General features: G+C 34.9%; 4 protein-coding genes across 6 annotated transcripts; 1 reads left to right on the top strand and 3 right to left on the bottom strand.

Moving 5' to 3' along the window:
* Positions 1-435: 435 nt before the first annotated feature.
* Positions 436-6,111, bottom strand: LOC132645887 (uncharacterized GPI-anchored protein At3g06035-like). 2 transcript variants are annotated; one of them, XM_060363136.1, is made up of 2 exons: positions 5,971-6,111; positions 436-1,069 (listed from the first exon to the last, which is right to left on the bottom strand). In XM_060363136.1, exons 1-2 carry the CDS (start codon positions 6,008-6,010, stop codon positions 567-569), a joined length of 543 nt encoding a protein of 180 aa, XP_060219119.1. In that variant the 5' UTR covers positions 6,011-6,111; the 3' UTR covers positions 436-566. The 2 variants fall into 2 exon arrangements, with proteins under 2 accessions (XP_060219119.1, XP_060219118.1); XM_060363135.1 differs by lacking the exon at positions 5,971-6,111 and adding an exon at positions 1,955-2,202.
* Positions 3,500-5,636, top strand: LOC132645886 (NADPH-dependent aldehyde reductase 1, chloroplastic-like). The gene is made up of 4 exons (XM_060363134.1): positions 3,500-3,828; positions 4,518-4,894; positions 4,980-5,338; positions 5,446-5,636. Exons 1-4 carry the CDS (start codon positions 3,541-3,543, stop codon positions 5,466-5,468), a joined length of 1,047 nt encoding a protein of 348 aa, XP_060219117.1. The 5' UTR covers positions 3,500-3,540; the 3' UTR covers positions 5,469-5,636.
* LOC132645885 (mevalonate kinase) lies at positions 5,764-12,912 on the bottom strand. The gene is made up of 5 exons (XM_060363133.1): positions 12,568-12,912; positions 11,236-11,473; positions 10,890-11,143; positions 7,058-7,471; positions 5,764-6,162 (listed from the first exon to the last, which is right to left on the bottom strand). The coding sequence occupies exons 1-5, from the start codon at positions 12,698-12,700 to the stop codon at positions 6,014-6,016; spliced, it is 1,188 nt and encodes a 395-aa protein (XP_060219116.1). The 5' UTR covers positions 12,701-12,912; the 3' UTR covers positions 5,764-6,013.
* A 1,582-nt stretch (positions 12,913-14,494) lies between these two features.
* On the bottom strand, positions 14,495-19,793 carry LOC132645884 (uncharacterized). 2 transcript variants are annotated; one of them, XM_060363130.1, is made up of 8 exons: positions 19,620-19,793; positions 17,922-18,016; positions 16,631-16,710; positions 16,235-16,290; positions 16,019-16,131; positions 15,546-15,584; positions 15,028-15,086; positions 14,495-14,805 (listed from the first exon to the last, which is right to left on the bottom strand). In XM_060363130.1, the coding sequence occupies exons 1-8, from the start codon at positions 19,726-19,728 to the stop codon at positions 14,511-14,513; spliced, it is 846 nt and encodes a 281-aa protein (XP_060219113.1). In that variant the 5' UTR covers positions 19,729-19,793; the 3' UTR covers positions 14,495-14,510. The 2 variants fall into 2 exon arrangements, with proteins under 2 accessions (XP_060219113.1, XP_060219114.1); XM_060363131.1 differs by lacking the exon at positions 15,546-15,584 and having other exon boundaries at positions 19,620-19,792.
* Between the last annotated feature and the right edge of the window lie 2,799 nt (positions 19,794-22,592).

Below are 22,592 nucleotides of genomic sequence, written 5' to 3'. Positions count from 1 at the left end.
ATACTTCAGGTTAGAATTGCACTTGCACATTCTCTCTAGTCAATTCAGGCATGGAAATGCCAAAGCAGACATATTGAGACAGGTCATTAAAACATTGATACTTCAGGTTAGAATTGCACTTGCACATTCTCTCTAGTCAATTCAGGCATGGAAATGCCAAAGCAGACATATTGACCTGCTGTGCGCTTATTCTCATTTATAGTTCGGAAAATTAAAACATTGATACTTCAGGTTAGAATTGCACTTGCATATTCTCTCTAGTCAATTGAGGCATGTTATTCTCTCTAGTCAATTGAGGCATGTTCACCTGCTGTGTGCTCATGCCCCTTTATAGTATAATAAAAGTAGAACGACTATCCTTAGTTCGGGAAATTAAAACATTGATACTTCAGATTAGAATTGCACTTGCGCATTCTCACTAGTCAATTCAATCCAATCTAGAAATTGCTTAATTATCACATTAAATTAAAACGCACACGATGATTGATCCACATAAAGCCTTGCAATACACACATATACAGAAGAACAGTCAATACAGATACTACAAGGGCCAACTACCAGTCATATTAATGAACATAATTAACTAGGAAGAGACCTAACAACAAGAACATCAAATAATGGCTACAACCAAACACATGACTAATCATGCTAGTAGCTCCACTAGCAAAGCTTCCACCGACAGTATTTGTGGTCAAGACCAAGACAGTCCAATCATTCTCAGTGCCAATTCCAGCTCCAGTGTACTTAGAATTGTTAAGGTACCTCGCATGCTGAGACTGAGTATAGTTCGTTATCACAAGGGTCGCAACACGGTCATGGACACAAACCGGGAGGATAACGCCGTCCGTTGTCGTGTTAATGTTTATGTCGCACTTATCTAAGAGTTTCGGGTACTGAGCAAATTGAGATGCCGGACCGGGTGTAATGCCGCCCCTAGGGCATGGTTGGTTTTCCAACTCGTCTGCGATTTCGTCAGCTAGGCAATCTGCTTTGTCGTGCTTTGTTAGCGCTGGTACGTTGTGGGATTGTCGGTAACTGTTGATACCCGAAAGAACGTGTCCTTCCTCATCTGCATCATTAAAACAGTACAAATAAATTGAAAATAAATCGTCTGCATCTCTAGACGTCAAATCAGCAGATCCAGAATGTTTATGATCCTCTTTTCCGAATGTTTATATAACACTTTTCCTAATGTTAACACTTTAGGCTTACTAATTTGTCGGGGTATATTAGACCAAGAATAATATTCTTAGATAACGTTACATTAAGTGGTTCATAAATTGGGACGGATGGGTGTATATACACACATATAAACACTTGTAAACATTCATTTTTAATTTTTAAGATGTCGCACATATATAGTTGGAGCCTTTGAGTGTGCCCAAGGTATAGAAATGTCGAAGCAATGCGTATAATGAGAACATAATGAAGGACAAAAACGCTAGAGAAGATCTTTTGCTAGGTATTGACATTACTTAAAGAGCAACATCTCATAACACATGTAATTTTCAATTTTCTGCGTTAGGTGACTAGAGTAACACAAAACAGCCACTCAAAAATGTGGCAAAAATCAAAGTTTTTCTAACTAGTCTATGATATATTATGCCGTTAGTACATATCCAATTTCTTAGAAATCCAATTTCTTAGAAATCCATTAAGAGTTCATCAGCACAGTATGCAAAAAGCAGCTCATTAGTTGTAGTTTTTATACACTAGCATACATGATTATAGAACACTATCACATCATTTAAAAGGTAATTATAAGTAAAGTATACACATAAGAAGAGAAATTAATAGCATAAAAAGTAAGACAAGTAGGTTAAATTACACTAAAAGTGTAAATTCTTGTTACTGTTTGTTTGTTAGCGAATATAAATTAAATACAAAGCTCAATACAAGGAATTAAGAGCTAGCAAAATGATAAAGGATTAAACATAAGCGAGAGAGTCTGCACCATCGCAGTTCACCGGAGCCAAGATAAGGAGAGGTGCAATCAGAAACAAAAAAGCAGCAGGAGGAACCCTAAATGACGCCATTGTTTCTGATGAGAAATCACTTGATCAAATTTATTCTCTTTTTTATTTTCCAGTGGAATATGAAAGAACAAGAATTTCTACTTGAAAATAGGAGTAGTACAATGACAAAAACAAGTTGTAGAAGAGTGGAGAGTTATCCAGATATAAGCCTAGTTTTCTAATTAAAGCCAAAGTTATCGTTAAAACAAAGAGAAAGGGTTTGAGTTTGAGCGCCGTATCGAAATTTGGATGGAAATTACACGTTGCAGACATGCAAAGCAGCTGACGCATAAAGTGAACCTCTTAAAGCACTCTAAACTTACATCTTACTGGCACCTGTTAACTCCATCCATATTTTATATCACCTCTACATCCACCTAGCTAGATGAGTACTTCTCTTTTAGTTTATCAAAAACGATAAGATCAAAGAGTTTTGAGGTCATAAAGTTGTTACATATGTTACACTTGATCCTTATACCACAAAAAAAGAAGAAATGCAGAAAGGTGTCATTAATTAGAATTTGTTTAAGATTAATGAACATTGTTATTAAAACAGCGGTCATTCTCACAGGTTTTGATGGCTGATAAAAAGATATGATGGTAGAGTTTGGATTCTTGCACTGACCGATTGGACGTAAAATTCAGATACCAAGCTAATGAACTGAACATTTATCTGATACTAATTGTTTGGAAGAAATCTTCAACCTATGTTTGTTGTTGTATCGTCCTACCGTTTCAATTGTATCTTAGAGCCTGTTTGGATGAGCTTATGCCTATAAGAGCTTATAAGCTGCTTTAGATAAGCTAAGTCAAATGGACCCAATTATTTTTTTAGCTTATTTTAAGCACAAAATGACTTTAAGCTGACCAGTCAAACACTCAAAAAAGCTGAAAACAGCTTATAAGTAATTTATAAGCAACTTATAAGTCAATCCAAACGGGCTCTTAGTTTGATTAGGTCTGAATAATTTTTTTAAAAGTTTGTGCTTAAATTTAAGATATGCATAACATACGTACCAAAGTGCTTTTTAGTTTAATAATTCTAAACATATTATCTCAGATATTAATTAAAGAGATACCAAATTAAAACAAAAAATCTCTTTTAAATAAACTACTGTATATAAAAAAAATTGAGACAAATAATTAAAACAGAGGAAATATGTGTGTACTATGATAACACTAAAGCGAATGGAAGTGAAAGCAGCCTAGCTAGCTTTTGCATGTAACAATTTACAGAAACAAAGGATCATGAGGCTTATTGTTTACACTAATAGCACAGTTTATATATGGTCTAACAATTGTCCAAGGAGGGAAGACATTAATGTAAAAATTGTTCATGAGCTGAAACTGGTCCGCCAAACACCTTATACCATGACGACCGTTTCCACAGACGTGTCCGTTGCAGGCGGCTGAACAAGCCACGTACTTCTACTCTTCCACCGTTTTCCTCTATACATATAATAACACACCTCCTTTGCCCAAGTATTTATCCATTCATCACTTTCCATTACTTTTCCACGTATATATGTACTCTCGTTTTCTGCCTTGTTCAGCTACAGTTTTGTCTTCCACTTTCACCACTCACTTCCGTAACACTCAGCTTTGCTCTTTCTCTTTAACTACTCCAAACAACACCACTTATAAGAGAAGAAGATCATCATATCCCCCGGTTAATATTATTGTGAGATCAATGGCGTCTGGTGGCCAAACATTCCCACCCCAGAAACAGGAAGCTCAGCCTGGCAAAGAACATGTCATGGACCCTACTCCTCACCATTCTAGCCAGGATTATAAGCCCGCCAACAAGCTAAGAGTAATTATTCTCTTCTTTATTCCCTTTATTTTCTTACCCTGCAACCTCTATTATTGCGCCCTTAATTTTAGAATATGTACGAAAAAACATTCTACGTATATCCTAAATCTTTTTACCCAATCTGTTTATAAAAAAACAACATATTTTGATTCTTTTATATTTAGACTTTCTAATCAATTCAACTAGTAACATGTTTTTTTTTTTTTTTTTTAAATAATAGTAACAAACTAGTAGCATGTTCTTATAATTTGTAGATTGTAAGATATAAAGATACTTTTACCATATGTTGGAAGTTTTTTGGTATGCGTCATTTTTTAATTAAACTTCGTGTAACTATCGTGCTTGCTCTCTCCCATTTTATACGAAATTCAAATACTTGATTTTGACTATAAAATTCAAGTGTAGATTCTTCAAACTTTTTAAAATCAAATATCTACACAAAAAGTACTATAACGTACTACAACCCAACATAGCTAATTATTTAAATTTTTTAAAAAACATTGAAAGAAAATCTGACCCTAAATAGTAATACCTTCACATAACACCTTTGGATTTGACTATCTCATTTTGGAGGTACTGATGATACGTGTGGATGCTATTTCGTGGACTAGTTTAGTGAGTTTTGTTACACATATACTTCCCATTAATATGAAAATGGAAAATAATATGTACATATCGTATCTGTGAAGGGCAAGGTAGCGCTGGTGACAGGAGGCGATTCTGGCATTGGACGAGCAGTCTGCCATTGCTTTGCGCTGGAGGGTGCAACTGTAGCCTTCACTTACGTTAAGTCTCAAGAAGAAAAAGATGCCCAAGACACACTTGGATTGCTGAGGCAAGCCAAGGCGGCAGATGCAAAGGATCCAATTGCAGTGGCAACAGACTTGGGATTCGACGACAACTGCAAAAAGGTCGTTGATGAGGTTGTGGGTGCCTATGGTCGGATTGATATTCTAGTGAATAATGCTGCAGAGCAATACGAGGCTAGCTCTGTTGAGGAGATCAATGAGGAAAGGCTTGAGAGAGTCTTTAGAACTAACATTTTCTCTTACTTCTTTGTCACTAGGTTAGTCTTATTCTAAAGAAAATTACATAAATATAGTGTAAGATAATACTGAAAATGGGATTAATAACAAATGTTTTGGATGCAGGCATGCTTTGAAACACATGAAGGAAGGTAGCAGCATAATAAACACAACATCAGTGAATGCATACAAGGGGAATGCAAAGCTGCTTGATTACACAGCCACAAAGGGTGCAATTGTTGCATTTACTAGAGGACTTGCCCTTCAGCTTGTCGAGAGGGGCATACGAGTTAATGGCGTTGCCCCTGGTCCAATTTGGACACCATTGATTCCAGCTTCGTTTACTGAAGAGGAATGTGCGAATTTTGGGAAACAAGTGCCAATGAAGAGGGCTGGTCAGCCTATAGAGGTGGCCCCCTCGTATGTTTTCCTGGCTTCTAGCCCTGAATCCTCCTATATAACTGGCCAAGTTATCCACCCTAATGGTACGCTGAGCTTTTACTATGGCCAAGCTCCACTGTTTATGTTTCAATTAAATGCGTTATGTTAGATTTGGGTCTGTGATCTGAAAGTGGTTTTGTTGGCTTTGCAGGTGGGACGATAGTCAATGCTTAAGCCTCTTTGGAGCTTTTGTCGGTTTTCGTGGAAAGCTGTGATCTATGTTGTGTTAGTTTTAAATGTACTATCTGTGTTTTGTAGTATGGTCTACAGTGGAGTGGCATCAATAGAATAATGCTCCACTCAGTATGTTTATAAGTTGCAAGATGCTCTCTTTTGTCTCGATCTGTGTCTGAGTTGTGGTTTCCCTTAAAACAAAGTTTCGTTACTCTTAAATATGATATGGAATACATCGATAACAACCACTCCACATAATAAAATTAGACAAAGTAAAGGACTGGTAATTAGTAAATAGGAGGAATCAAGAATTGGAGAACTTCAAAAGTAGGATAAATTACCATGTCAAACAGGAATCTTCCTATGACCAACATTTTTGTGGAAAAATAAAGTAAAAGGAAAATTGTTTCACATTACTGAGAGTTTTTAAGACTACAACTATAGCAAGTCAATCGCAGGGTTCCGATGTTTCTTTAGATTGCAATAGAGGTCGGAAGCGCACCTCCATGTCCACATTCAAGAGTGTAGAAACAATGAGACATATCTCATGACAAATTGACGTCCTTGGCTCCAACATCAGGAAGTGACGCTGAATGAATCTCTACGCCGTTTCCACCAATACCAGCAAGCAGGCATTGGAATCCGCATGTTTCTAAATCAGCTATCACTATATCAACAATTGTTCCTGACAGAACTGGAAATTGTTGTTAAGGATAGAAATTAAAGAGACCACAATCAACATGAGGAAAATCAACAGCAAATCTCATATATAAACACATAATCTGTGCTATATGGGGAATTAGGTGTCTAGTGGTTGGTTTCAGAGAGGTCAAAGATTAAGTATATCAGCCATATGACACTGTAAAACAGCTGCATAATTGTGTAATTTCGGGAGATTTGAGAGAGATTGTTATAACACTGTAAATAGCTGCAGAATCATGTAATTTTAATTAGTTAATGAATGCTTCCATGTGCATATGTTCTCTGTTCCAAGAAAAATGAAATGAAAAACTTGACAAACAGTGAGCAGTAGAAAGCAACGATTAAATATTCGTGACTCACTTTTGTTAAGGCAAGTATTGCAGTTCTACTTTCAAATAAGATATTGGTTACACAAGCTTTTGCTTATGCCACCGTGCAGAAAATGCTAGTGATAAAAGAATGTTGTCCATCTCCGTGTCAGTAAAACTAAGTTGACTCATAGTTTCAGAAGTTGAAACCCGCTAAACACGAAGTCAATTTTCTAGCGGCAGACAGAGCTGTTCAGGAACCTAAACTTTATGTGCATACATGAACTTCAATATCCGTTATTAGAAAAACATGTGTATAAACTATGAAAACAGTATGGTGACGTAGACACATTAATCAATGTATCAGATATCCAGTATCCCATCAGCCAATGCACCCCATTTATGAACCCCATGTAAAGCAGATGCAGTGTAGAGGTAATTAAAATGAAAATGATGACAAGCTATATCCTGGAGAAATAAGTCTAACGCCAAAAATGTCAATAGTGAATAGAGATGCCATATAAAAAGCACATTGTGAATAGAAAGCATTTATCGTAAGGAAAATAAATGAAAGGATACGAGTTGGTAGTAATGTCAAAACACAGCCTCCACCACCAGCTCCAGTTAACTTGGAAGATAGTTTGTACTTTAGAGTTGTTTGAAGAACAGTTTCTATAGAAGCATGGCTAACACCCATGCACTGAAGCAGTCCTTGGTTCATCTCCATCAACTCAGCCAGTTTTTCTTCTTTCTCGGTTATGGCAAGATCATCTGGGACAGGTGATTGAATAATTGCACCCACTTCACTACTGATAGAATCCACTGCAGTAAACACAGAAGCCATAGCAGTCGGATGCCTCAAGGTCCTTTCTGAGACGCCAGCTACCAATGCCTTTGTATTTCTCCCAACCTTTGTGTTAGTTATCAGCATTTTAAGTGGCATGTTTGTTCTGAGGCGTGTCAAATCACCTGACTTAAACTTGATCATGTTTCCTGTATGTAAAGTTTATAGGTTGTGAAGTTATTAGAATCCTGACATATCCTTCCATAGAGTATCTGAAAATTAGAAGTATCCTATGTTTCTTAACCACAGAAGATAAATCTACCATGGAAAATAATTTAGGCACAATCGTTTACAGATACCTCAACAATAGAAGGAGAAACAGGAGGGCAAGTGACTTCCGAAACCCAGTCTCCCAAAAAAAAAGCCATTAAAGGCAAAGAATGTCAAACATTGCCAATTCAAATGCGAGAAATTAACATTGTAATTCAGGAACTTCCCTAAACATAGATCTTCTATTGCCAAGCAGGCCTCAAATTTACAATAGCTAGTGTGTTCTGATTAGATAACATTCTATAACAGCTTATTACCAAAATGAATAGCAAATTCCGATTCTCTAATGGATCTAAGATCCCATTGTCTGTTTTGTGAGACGGAATATAAACAGGACATATGTGTAAAGTTTAATTGATAGAGCTGCAAAAGAAGAAGAGAGCAATTCTCTTCTCCCTGCAATAAAAAGCTATAAAAATTGAGCAACATAGGATATGCAAAGTGAAGAAAAAGAAAAAAGAAGTAGCATTTCCTTTTGTAAGTAATGATATGTTTATATTCGCAATTAGCATCTCAGAAATATCTGCATACTAGTGAACTTCCCGCGCTTCGCGCGGTTAAAAGGACCTGATTATATTTACGGAATGATCTTCTTCTAATAGTTAAATAGTTTAAAAATAATCAGACAATGGGTTGTATATAGCTATGTTTTCAGCATATCCAAATTTGGGAAAAGCATCCCAAGCCAACCACAGACATTATAAAACACATGACAATTTATAAAAAGTCATAAATTTAGCTCACCAGACTAATTAATTAGGTCGACCTGCATCATATAGTAGAAATAAAGAAAGAAAAAGGTTAGAAGAGGAGAGATTTCAGGAAAAATATTTTTTTGATATAAATTAAGGAAAAAAATTAAAAATGTCAGAAAATAAATAAATGGACTTAAAAACATATTTAATTTTGTTTATTGCAAATTTAAAAAATGTTTTAAGCATATCCAAATTAGGAAAAAGCATCACAAGCAAGCCACGGACATTATAAGAAATACTAAAATTATATTACTAACACATGGCAATTTATAAAAAGTCATAAATTTAGTTCATCAGACTATTTAATTAGGTCGAGTTGCATCATATACTAAGTACTCCGTAGAAATAACGAAAGAAGAAAGCTTGGAAGGAGAGAGATTTCAGGAAAAAATATTTTTTAGCTATAAACTAAGGGAAAAAGTTAAAAATGTGAAAAACTAAATAAATGGACTTAAAAAACATCTTCAATTTTGTTCCTTGCAAATTAAAAAATTTATACTTTTATAACTTTCTCCTAAAATGTATAACGTCATTAAAAAGATTAAAGAAAGAAAAGAAATCTTTGAAACGAGCTAGTATTTAGTAAACAATATCACGTCGAATTTTGGTATGCCCCTTCTTCTGTTCTTCTGTTTATTTCTTCTTGGGGTTGTTTAATTTTCACTACCAGCTTCTTCTTCCCTTATTTTCCGCTTTACACACCACTTCTCCAACAAAATTCAAAATCACTCCGTCATCTCAAAAAATTATCCTTACCAATTATTATATATTTGTTCACATTTTTCCCAATAAAATCTCAACCGAAGAATTAAAGAAAATGTCACAAAATTTAAATATATCCAAATTAAAACCCAACACATGCCAATTGAATTTCTACTCAATGGAATGTGAAAGGATAAAAGATTTACCATTGCAAAAGGCTTCAAGTAAGGAAAGAAAATAGGAGTAATAGAAACAGGGCATTTCAACCACGTTACATGAGTATGGCATTTCAATAACCACAAAAGCAACATCCATGAAATGGAACTATGTCTGTCTTTTTGCGATGAAGAAAATCGGCCAAACCAAATTAATGTGGATGATCTTGGCCATCAGGATCCTTGCATCTTTTTTCTTTTCTTTTTTTGCTTTCTTATAGAAGAAATAAGTTGACAGAGAATTGGTTAAACCTCTTTTTTTTTTGGATTTTAATGTATATATCACGCAAAAGACATCCATAGTCATCTGATACAAAATAAGTAAAACAAATATGTATTCATTATGGGTCTCAAGAAAAAAAGTGCAAACCTCACAGATTTTTTTTTTTTTTTTTTGAAATTAACTTATGTATCAAGAACATCATATGTAAAATGGTCAAGCACATATTTTAATCTTGTCCACTAAAAGAATATATAAAACATATAACACAAGTTTCACATATATATAGTTGTGACAGTGCTCTGAAAAACTGCACTTGTGCTGAACTTGAAAAAGATAAAAGAGAAGTCCAAGGATATTGTTAAAAAAATACTCTAGTAAATTATAAAAGAGAGAAGAGTGTAACCTTAAATGAAAAGAAGAGATGGAGAAGTAGCATGAATGAGTAGACAATAAGGGGAGGAACGTTGCTAGAAAAGTCATTGCAAGAGTATTGTAGATTGCAGGGGTTCTTTTCCCCGTAAATGAGGAATACGAAGGGATGCAACAATAACAACTACTCTTGGGACAGTTTCTTTCTTTAATGACCATGAAAAGACACGTTTTTTAGGCTTGTTAAATTTAAACAATTATAGAGGAAAAAAATAAAAAGAAAAGGCCAAAAAAAGGAGAAAATAGATAAATGGGTTTCTTGAAATTTTAGAGCGCCACGTCACCGGGCCTAAGTCTTGCTTTTTTATATATATATAGATTCTTCATAGATCACTAAGGATACCTCTTATTCATATCACGGTTTCAAAAGCATGATTACCAAAAATAAAATTAATGTGCCAACTGTTAGAAGTAGAGATTTCTAGATGAATATAACAAGCAAATTATACCAAAACAATAGGAGAACACAGAAAACTATCTGCTGGTTTAACATAAATATAGGAATATTTCTAACAAGCCTAATGAATGCTTCATGTGAAACTTTTGGAAAACGCAATTTCCCTTAGATTAAGCTGTTATTCTGAAGTCACTTTAAGGCGACAAGACATATATAAACTCAAATGCCTTTTAGTGACTATGGTGCTACTAATTATAACCTCGAGCATAATGTTTAATTTTGGGAAGCATTCAAGTTAATCACGCACTTTTTCTTCTAACTGGCAACCACAAGTTCTTTAAGATATCTTCTTTTATTTTAATAAATGCTTATTAACTCCAACATTCCTACCAATTTCTCACTTCTCAATCACAAATTAGCATATTTGCATTTTACCCGATGAAGCAAAAAGTTGAGATATTTACATGCATTAATGCCCCTTGTCAGCTTAACTGCAATGTTCTTTCTTTGTTATATGATCGCTTCACATACCATAAAAGGAAAGTAGATATGGTAACTATGGCTATTGTCACATACCGTACGTGCTCACTGTGTTGTCAATACCAGATGGCTTCCCATGAATTATTTTCTCGCCCTCAAAAGCCCATTTATTCACCAATTCCAGCTCATTCTCACCAAATACTTGCCAACCTTGGTGGCTGAAATCCATAGTGACTGAATCGGACAAAGCAAGAATGGCTGCAGAGAGTGCAACACAAAAAGCTGCAGATGAACCCAAGCCTGATCCCAGTGGAAGCTCAGAATTGACAACTGCTTTTGCTGGTTTGCATCTAATAAGGCAATCAAAGAGAAAGACTGTGTGATAATATGAAATCTGTTTTAAGAATGTCAAATGGTCAAGTAAAGGAATGGAAGTTAATACCCATGGATTGAGGTGAACAGCCAAAGAAAAGCTGTGACGCCAGCAGCTAGACCAATATTTGCCTCAGGAATGTTCTGCTCATCGACTAGAGAAGCAATTAATTTAAGTGTCTCCAGTGAGCATGAGGATGGTGGAGTCGGAGTTTCCAAGTTTGGAAAAGCCTCTTTAATTCTTGCAACTGGCCAGGAAAAATCTAAGGACACATCCTTAAGCTGGAGGCTTAATGTTTCATCATTATCTATTTCCAAAAGAAATTAAGAAAAAAAGAAATGTAATATGTGAAAACCCAAATGAAGAAACCAGTAAACATATTAGATTATAATGAAAAGGGAAACAAACGTTTGGATAAAAGCGATTTTTCTTTTTTGGTTCTACAAAGAAAATAATCTGCTAAGACTAGTAAAAGTTGAATTTTAACAAATTTATCATATTTTCAGACGGCTTGCTATCTTGGTTCATCCATTTTTTAGGATATACCTAGCATATGCGTCAAATCCTGGATGTTAGTTTGAACTCCAGATAGATCTCATCTCGATATCAGAGCAGTGGCAGGGAACAATGAGCGTAACAAAGTAACTTTAACCAATCAGCCAGCCCCATTAGCAACTAAAAGCCTAAAATTCAACCATCAGAAAACATAAAGACACTTCATTATTTAACTATACATTTCTTGACAAAATCCGATGACTCTTAGGGTGCCTTACATGTGGTTAAATGTCTTCAATGGAAAATCTTTTACTTTCTGGAAATCATTTATCGGATCATTTCTCAGAGTTTGATCAGTTATGGTTGGCGATATAAGACAATCATACATGATTTAGGATAAAGTGCGAGGATTGTGTTTTAACATACTTTTTTCTCATTATATAATGATATATTAGTAATGCTGGGATTATTTCTTATCCATTGTTTGGTTTGGTGTATTAAGAGCAGTTCTGTCTTAACCATGCTAACCCAATAACCCTTGTATTGCTAATACAATGGTTTGCTATGTATAAGAATAGTACTATGGTTGAAAAACACTACCAAACAAGGGATTAATAATAGCACACATATTATTTTGTCTAATACATCCTACCAAACTACCCCTTACTAAATTGATTTATACAGAGTAAGGATTGGAATATTTTGTTAAAAGGAAAGAAGAGAGAGTTGAAAAAGCATAAAATTGAAATTGAGAATTCTCCTGAAGTTTAAAAATATTCCACAATCAAGTTCAATAAAAGCCTCGAACTCACGAATTATTCCGGAATTAGGATTTAAGCAACCTCAAATTAGATTCAGAAATCATAATCACAATGAATTCGCATATGGAGCAAAATGTATGTATACCGGCAGGAGTAGGGAAACGAAGGGAGACATAAGTATAGAGATCGATGGAGGCAGCAACGGCAGCTGATCCATGAACCACAGCATGTTCTCCAGCCAATATTATTTTCCCTGGGGCTCTTGCTCGTACCTCCATTTCTCTCTCTTTATTCGCTAGTCCTGTTACAAAACTGGGCTTATATATAGGGTCTATCAGGGGTTTAGAGAGTCAGAAGGAGACTGCGGTTGGTTGGTTGAGTGTGGCTGCTGCAGCTGAATGCTGACTGCTCGAGTGTGCTGTTAGCTGCCTTTGTTGGTTGATTATTGCGGAGAATTTTATGAAAAGGTTGATTCATATTTTTTGTTTCCCCTTTCCAAAATATAAACATTGTCCTTTTTGTTGTTTCTGACATCCCTTACCAAACCACTCTCATTCTTGGCGCGTGTTGTAGAACTACTTCCTCCATTTCAATATTGTTGGTTTTACCTTACGCACACCTCTTGAGAAATTGTTCACTCTTAGAAAATTTAAAATATTTTTATTAAAAGTAATTTTTGATTATGTAAATAAAAGTAATTTTGGAAGAATAAGATTAATTTATTCTTGAAATCCTAAAGCACCACTTATTTTGAAATAAGCCGAAAACACCATTTATTTAGACACGGAGGGAGATTAGAAATTAAAGCGAAAATATGAAACTGTACTGTTTCAACTGCAACAAGTTTGTTGATACACGAGTAGATAATTTACGCACTCTGTTTCAAAGTATTGTTCTAGTATTTTGTATTAAAACTGCTATACTGTCTGTTTTGGATTGTCTCAAAGTAGTGTTAAATTTATCAAAAGAATATGTTTTCCTACAGTTCTGAATGATTTTCCATGATTCTATGTTCCAAACAACGTTCTAGCTTTTCACAAATTTGCTGTTTGACTGACTGTCATTTAAAATGTAATACAACTTCAATTCTTACCTCCATTGTCATGTTCAAACCAAGTGGCGCACTTACGTTTAGCTATATAAAATTCTGACGCTTGACTCCCATAAATATAATTAGTCTTTAGTTACCTTCAGATTCATGTATAAATTGTTGCAAAAGGATAGTCAACCGATTGACTAATTGATGTTATATATGGCGTTGGTTAAGTCTTTCACAGTAATTACATTTTATATTTTTTCGACTAACCATGAATCCATGATACACAACGTAGTGCAGTTGGTAGAACACCATTTTTAGGGCTCGAGATTGAGTCCGTGAATAAAGAACCTCTTGATAGGGAACGTTTCCCAATAGACCTGCATGACGCAACTCTGGACTAGTCTAGCCAATGCTTCGGATACTGAATGGTTAACAGAAAACACAAGGTACACTCTGATTACTATTTCGCTGTCAAACTTGGCCAATTGGTTGGCTAAATAGAATATTGTTACAGTCTTGTTAAACGCCATCCATTCTGGACTTTTGCCGCCTGCCATATAGGCCTATTAAATCATACTATATATTACTGAAGCCTGCCAACCATGTTTGTTTCTTTTCTATGTATCTTCCTATAGCACATTAAAGTAATGGGATGCCCAAAGAATGCAATTTTTTAGCGACACGAAATGATTGGAATATACCAATAATCGATTGGAAAATCGTTGTAGTGAAACTTAGACAATTCACGAAGAAGAATAACATATGAGCTGTACATGCCTAGAACTCCAGATAAAAATTGATAATTACCTGTTAAGAGGCAAGATTTGGTACTCACACTTTTAGTACAGCGCAACAGATTTAAGCAAGCTAACCTCAGACATTAAATTTGCGAGTGTTGTAACTAGCCTAACAGGGACAAGGCAGGCCTGCGATAGTTTGAAACCATGGATGTGAGAAATAGCAAACATAGAATCCATGGTTGACAAACTGCGCCTGCACCAGCTAAAATCTGTCAAGCGAAGATAACTCAAGATTTAATGACAAAAAATCTATTCATTTTCATCGCAGTCCTCATCAAAGAAGTACAAATGGGGAACCAAAGGGGTATGTTCAACTGGTTCTCCTACCTCACCCTCCCCGACCATTTCAGGAACTTTCCAACCCAAATGTTGGATATAGACGCTATCAAAAGCATCAATAGTCAAAGATGAAGCTAGAAACAGTTCTAACTCGTTCACGAATCTATCAGTACGACCTGTCAGGAAAGGCCTTGCTGCTTCAGATACCATGATCTTGAATTCTTCTTGCTTTGCTTGAGTAACTTTTATTTGCTTTTGCTCATTTCTGCAAAGATTAACCAGCTGAAAAATCATTCATCTAATACTGGAAATGCATAACGGTGATCAATTAAGCGAACATGAAAACAATAACATAACTTTTAAGGTGACTAATTTTCAAGAAAATGCTATTTAACTTTCACACAGAGCTAGAAGCAAACACAGAGGTTAGCTTGATGGTGGCAAGTTCATTTTATGCAAAATATCAATAATTTACAGCAGACATTACCTTCTAAATGAATCAATCACACCAAGTATATGATGTACAATAATATCTACATCTTCCTCCTGCATGACGTGTAAAAGAATCAGAATCAGCAGAAATGACATACAATGATGTTTCTTGTGAAGTTACAACTTACAAGGATAGTGAATTATTGACATATCAGTTTAATGAACTTTGATGCATTATTGCAATAAGAATGACATGATCAATAATCACCAAAGTTCTCCATGGATCCCATTTTGCAACTTTCAGTCACAGCACTCAAGGATAGAAAGTTTCAAAAGGTCGCTACAAGCCATTTTGTAATGTTTAGACAACTACGATGTGTTTTCAACATATCATTTTATGAGAAAATGGGATCAAAGTGACATCAATTGACGTTATTTTTTTTTTAATATAAGCTCTTTATAGTTGCATGTTTAAATATCTTGTGGAGGTAAATAGGCATATAGGAAGTCAGTTGCCTAAGATGAGAAACAGGTTGTTGATGACTAGGGAATAGGGGTTGTAGGAAGCTTTACCTCTAGATGAGAGATTATCCCAGTGACTTCAACCTGACTCTGAGGGGAAAAAGTGGCCAGTTACACCAAGGTTTACTTCAACTAAGGACTAATAAAAGATTAACTAATAAATACCCATGGATATTCCGGTTGTGTAGAAAGTTTCCTATTGGTTGCAAATTAGTACTCTCTACCTTACAGAGAACCCAAAAAACTACTTCAGTCTGGAAATAAAAAGAGTTTTCACCTCCATACTTCAGCTATAAGAACAAATATACAAGTACTGTAAGAAACAGTTTCTGAGCACACAATAATAATCAGAAGCTGTTGTTTTCTCTCTGAAACATTAAATATGCTTCTCATTGTTTGAGATTCAAGGGATCGTTGTATTTATTGTTCATCATAATCAAAAGCTATTAAGAGATTGAGTTAGAAGTGCAGTCTATATTGAAGATTACAACATTTAAACAATGAAAAAGATGAGATTGAAGGACCTGAGTCAAAGCCTGGATTTCTCTTCTCAACCAACTTATAAGCCAAGGATTAGGCTGCAGATACTTGTGCAACTTCCAAAAACGTGGCACATTGAATTTGTCAAATAAGCCCCCTGCAGAACTACCAATTTTAAGTTCTTGGAAGCAAAGTGATATCTCATAAAAGATACCAGTAGAAATGGCTAAGATGTAAATCAATGATGAAAAACACTCCACCTTCATCAGTATAGTAGCACTGCAATCTATACTTGTGAGCTTTTGTGAAGAACGCACTGGAATACAATGTCAAATAAAGGAACTCAATAAGTTAACTTAGAATAGAACTCCCCCCGTCCCAATTTAAGTGGCACCGTTGACTAGGCAAAATGTTTAAAAAAGAAAGGAATTTTGAAATTTGTGGTCTAAAACAATCCTTAGACATTTATGTGGCTATAAATCATTTCATTAAGGATAAAAGGGAAATTTTAAAGTTAAGTTGTTTCCAATTATAGAAATGTGATATTCTTTTTGGGACAGACAAAAAAGGAAAGTGTGACACATAAATTGGTAAGGAGGGAATAACAATCAAAGGGAGAAGATACAAAGCAGAGCAAGTATAGAGGACTTTGCTACCTATTGTCCAAGTTTTCATTAACATAATGTTGTTGAAAAACCCCTTCACTGTAGCTCCGTACAATAGAAAAGTTCTCTGTCTGCAAAATAGACAAAGAAGATTGTTCATATGAAAAAGAAAATCCAGCAGAAAAAATTTACATTAATAATAGAAGAGTTAGAAATTTTTGTCAGCTATAAGAAGAGTCAGATTATAGATTGATTTCCAAAAGCACAAGTATAATAAATATAAAATCCTCCAGAACAGCAAAATGAAAAACGTTGAGGTGTCAGCTTTAAGTTTCTAAGTTTTATTACAACAACAACAGCATACCCAGTGTAATCCCACAAGTGGGTCTAGGGAAGGTAGAGTGTACGCAGACCTTACCCCTACCTTGGGAGGTAGAGAGGCTGTTTCTGAAAGTTTCTAAGTTTTATCTGAATAAAAAATTCATTCATATGTTTGTAAGAAAATAATGTATCACCCTGCACCTATATCTGTTATCTAGTGCTTGCCTCCAAATGAGAAAGTCACTGGTTGATGAGGTGCATGCCTTAGCACCTTGGCTCAGAACGGGGCGAGGCACATAACTCGAGCTTTTAACAACATTACTGCCTGTAATGGTCAATTTCGTATCTTTGTGTGCCTCCTTTTGTTTAGGACAAAATGATGATACCGTACGTCAAAGGTCAGATAGGAAAAAAAAAAAAAGAAATCCATGTTATTTCATTTCATTCCCAGATACAAAAAAAATTCCCCACCAATAAAATTTAGACAAGCTACTCCAAAACATCCAATAGGCAAACAAAAGTCGGACAGAGTTTCTAAAGGGACCAAGATCTGATTAAGTTCAGCAAAATATTTACAAACATATTGCAAATATTTATGTATGCATATCTTTGATCTATCCACTTTGGTATATCCACACTCTGTTCAAGGCTCCATGACAAATCTTCAAATCAAGCACAAAGTTTGTCGGACCAAATATTTAACCCCACGGTCTTGACCTCACAAGTGTGACACACAATTATTGGATGTTAGAAGTACTTCAATCCTCTCAAATCCATCTTAACAGAAGATACTTCATTTTTCTTGAAGTTCCTGCATAGTTAAAGGACTCTCATGTGAAAGGGGTGGCATCTAGGGTGAATCATATCATTGTTAATAGTAGTTCATCAATCAATACCCAATAAATTTACTTATTACCATATTGCAACCATTCCTGAGAGGGATCAAGTTTACTAATGCTCATGAAACTAAGAACACTTAGACGAAATAGGAACCGACAAGAACGATAAAACAGGTCCAGACCTTACATAAAGGACACTTTACTGAAGCAGGTGCATGAGAGTGCTTGCTCGTAACCACCTTTATCCAACGCAGAATGCAACCGTAGCAAAATTTGTCTGCAAAAAAACATGATGGCTTAAGCACGTAATAACTGATTTATTTAGAAACAATCCATATCGTTATGAAATATATTAATGTGGATCTCCATGTAGTTCCCCCACTACTCTTCACCATTATGTCCCACCTCCTGTCCATAACTCTTGTAGAAGTAACTCCCATTACTTCATGACCACTACTCCCACACTTTATTTCTATAACCCCCCAAATTTTATTATCCATGTTTATGACATTCCCTTTGATGTTCTCAATGTATTCCTATAAATAGTAGGATTGAATGTAATGGTTACACACTTGAACATACTTGGATGAATAAGAAAGCTCTCATCTCTTTTCTCTCTTTATTGTTCTTGCTTCATTTTTTGATATATTGTACTAACTCTTTTACAATGATTTTACAACACATATTTAGTTTTATTCCACAACTTATACACTTTACAATTTACTTAGCAAAATAACACTTACAAATAAAGTAAGCCAACTGTTTCTAAGTACATATATATATGAATATGTCTATAAGTACATATATATACACATACGTATATAAGTGTGTGTATATATACACATACATATATATATATATATACGTGTGTGTGTGTATATATATATATACGTGTGTGTGTGTATATATATATATACACGTGTGTGTATATATACACACATATATATACGTCTGTGTTTATATATATAAATATATATACACATACACGAATGCCACATCTACTTCCAGACAGAATAACATTAGTGTATTACAGAACATGTATATATATATATATATATATATATATATATATATATGCATATACACACACACACACACACACACATATGTATATGTATATGTATATGTATGTGTGTGTGTCTATATATACACATACATATATATATACGTGTGTGTGTATATATATATATATATATAACACGTGTGTGTATATACACACACATATATATACGTCTGTGTTTATATATATAAATATATATACACATACACGAATGTCACATCTACTTCCAGACAGAATAACATTAGTGTATTACAGAACATGTATATATATGTATATATATGTATATATATATATATATATATATATATGCATATACACACACACACACATATGTATATGTATGTGTATGTGTGTTTGTCTATATATATATATATACACACACACACACATACAAGAATTCCACATCTACTTCCAGACAGAATAACATTAGTGTATTACAGAACATGCTTATGAAATTGCATATGAAGTAGTACCTCTTCCGTCCCAATTTATGGCACGTTTCGGATTTTGAGATTCAAATAAGTCTTTCTCTCACCATAAATTTTTCATAAATATGTAAAAAAAAAAAGTCAAAAAACTTAAGAGATTCCATGCCCGAATTTACGCTAAAAAAATCAAATTATCTAACTCTCGAAATTAGAATTGTGTCACACAAATTGAGACGGATGGAGTAATAATTATGCAAAAAGGGCCAAAAAAGCATATAAAAAGGTAGTGAATTAGAGCTTAAAACTTAGTATGAAATTGCATCTTAACAACGACTGCTTATAAAATACTACAAAGAAGATAAGGTGTAGAACTAAAAGGGAAGTAGGCGTACGGAAACATTGATCCAAGTAGGACTCTTCAGTAACTGTTGCAAGACAGATCGGGCACGGGTTCGGGTCGGATCCCGGTTGATCCGCCCCGTTTCGTCCGTCTTCGGCCATGGACAACTCTCAAAATTTATTCAACCTCAACTTCTCCTTTTTCCTAATTTCGCTTTCTTTTTTTCTCCCTAAATTTTAGGGAGGGCATAAATATCGAAAATTAAAAATAATAAAAAAAATATTCAAAACAAAATTAATTTTGGGGGTGGGAGTGCGGGTGGGGCAGGGATGGTGCAAAAAATAAAAATCAAAAATCAAAAATCAAAATTTTTTTTTCAAAACAAATTAATTTTTTTTTGGGTGGGGGTCGAGGGTGGGTGGGGAGGGGTGGGGGCAGGAGTAGGGTGGGGTGTGCAAAAACCAAAAAAAAAATTAATTTTTTTTTTCAAAACAAAATTAATTTTTTTGGTTGGGGGTGGGGCAGGGGTGGGTGGGGGTGGGGTTGGGGTTTGATTGCGGGTGGGATGGTGCAAAAACTAAAAAAAAAAAAAAAAAAATTTTTTTTTTCAAAAAAAAATTAAAATTTTTTGCCAAGGGGTGGGGGTAGGTGTGGGGGGAGTGGTTGGGGGTGGGTTGGTGGTTGGTGGAAGCACTTATAGACTTGTTTTCCCTATTTTTATTAGGGAAGTCATTTTCTCAATTTTTGAGGAACTTGTTTTCCTAAAGAAAATCTTTTTCAAAATTTTTGATCAAGCGAACATGGAAAAATTGGAAAACATTAAATGTTTTCCTCCATACCGAACATACCCTTAAGCTAATCTAATCTAGGTTAAAAAGTAGTTATGCAAGATGTAACATTGTTGTATGCCTTTAGATATTTCTATGATTCTATGTATAGTAAGAGGGAAAAGAAAAGTTAGTCGATGTTGATGTAATCTTTACTATGCATGCTATCTGACTTCAAATGATAAGAGGATTTATAGTCCACCAAACCAAGCATCCCTAATATAATACAAAAGAGCATTATTAAGATTGAAATGCATAAATTGATCTTTAGCTATGTCAATTCCTGAATCATGGCCGTTTCTTCGAACCATTATTATGATTTGAATCCCAGAATCCCATAAAACAAATTATGAATCCTTCCTGGAGGTGGATTAGGTTTTGAATCAACAGGGATCTTTTTGTTCATGTTTTTAAATTAATTTTACGGAATTAAGTGTGACTGCGCCCACAGCTTTATTTAATTACAATTTAGTCCTACAGCTAATTAGTGAGATGTCTATATGGTCGTTATGGACAACTTAAAGGGGTCATCTATATATTTTGCCTTTCTTTTATCCTGTTATTAATGAAGATCTAACCATATCGAGTTTGAATGATGCGTCCATGGTTACAAAAGGAAATAATCAAACAAAGAAGAAGAAGAATGGAAAAGAAAGAGAAAAGGAAAGAGAAAGAATTTCAGACAATGACTACATGTCTTCCACTTGAGAAAGGAAAAGAAAAAGATGTCCGGACAAAAATAGCATGCCTTGCCTTCCACTTCAACGTGTTCTACAACTTTAGACAAAAGTAACATATCTCCCACTTCAATGTGTTTTATGTTGACTAAAGCATTGGATGCCACATGAAGCAACCACAGCATGCCTTCCTTCACGTGCTAGTCATGTGAAGGAATATTTTCTATTATACCAATGTACAAATCATAAGTAGACAAGTGTATAGGATTTTAATTTTTAGTATTTTTTTTTCTGAGCCTATTTTATTTACAATAACATGTATATATAGGAATGAACAGATTAATGAATACAAGGAAAAAATTATTAAAATCAGTCTCTTCTTTTATGGTATCAGAGCAGACTTAAGCTCGATCCGAAGCCTTCATCAAAATCACCTTCAATCTCTCAATAAATCAAAATGGCTGATGCAACACCAAATGTACAGTCAAGCAATGTAAACAAAACTATCACCTACGATAACAGTCATCCTTATCATCTGAATAATTCTGATTCACTTGGAATGGCTTTAATCAACAATGTGTTTGATGGCAAAGGATATCCAGGTTGGAGGAGATCTATTCTCCTAGCCTTATCAGCCAAGAGAAAACTTGGATTCATCAATGGAGCTTCTAAGGCTCCAGATCTGAAATCTGAAGAATATGAACAATGGAGTTGTGTTAATGATATGATTATTTGTTGGATCTCAAATGCACTAACAAAGGAAATTGCAGATAGTGTAATGAGTTCTAAAACAGCAAAGGGACTTTGGGACAACCTAGAGCAAAGGTTTGGCAAGTCAAATGGAGCCAAACTCTATCATTTGCAAAAGGAATTATCGGGACTTGTTCAAGGAAATAATGACATTGCTGGGTATTTTACCAAACTGAAAAGAATATGGGATGAACTAGATGCACTTGATGTTGTCATATGTTGTTCATGTGTATGTGTGTGTCAAGGAAAAGCCAAACTAATGAAGTCTTTTGAGGACCAAAGATTGATACAATTTTTTATGGGGTTAAACGATATATACACACAGGCAAGAGGAAACATTCTCATGATGAACCCATTTCCCAGTATGGATCTGGCATACTCTTTGCTTTTACAAGATGAAAATCAAAGAGAAGCATATGCCAATGCTAACCACACTACTGAATCTGCCTCGTTCATGGTGACTTCACAAGGCAGAAATTATCAGAGAAATGGGAATCAAAACTTTAAAGCATCAAATCAACCACAACAAAGGTTTGGCAACTACATACCAAGGAACAACAAAAAAATTTCAAAGTATAAACCTAGGAAAAACAAATACAACCCAAATGTGAGTTGCACATACTGTGGGGGGACAGGTCATACAGAGGATGATTGTCACATGCTTCATGGTTTTCCTGAGGATTTTGAATTCACAAAGGCTAAACCCTATCAAGCAAAGGCTAATGGAATAGTTACTGAGGAGGACACGATATTTGCTAAAGGGGAGGCATC

The sequence above is a fragment of the Lycium barbarum genome, chromosome 6 (genome assembly GCF_019175385.1).
Source record: "Lycium barbarum isolate Lr01 chromosome 6, ASM1917538v2, whole genome shotgun sequence".
Taxonomy (NCBI): Eukaryota; Viridiplantae; Streptophyta; class Magnoliopsida; order Solanales; family Solanaceae; genus Lycium; species Lycium barbarum.
The sequence above is the reverse complement of the archived record's forward strand: the minus strand, read 5'-3'. Positions and strand labels throughout refer to the sequence as shown.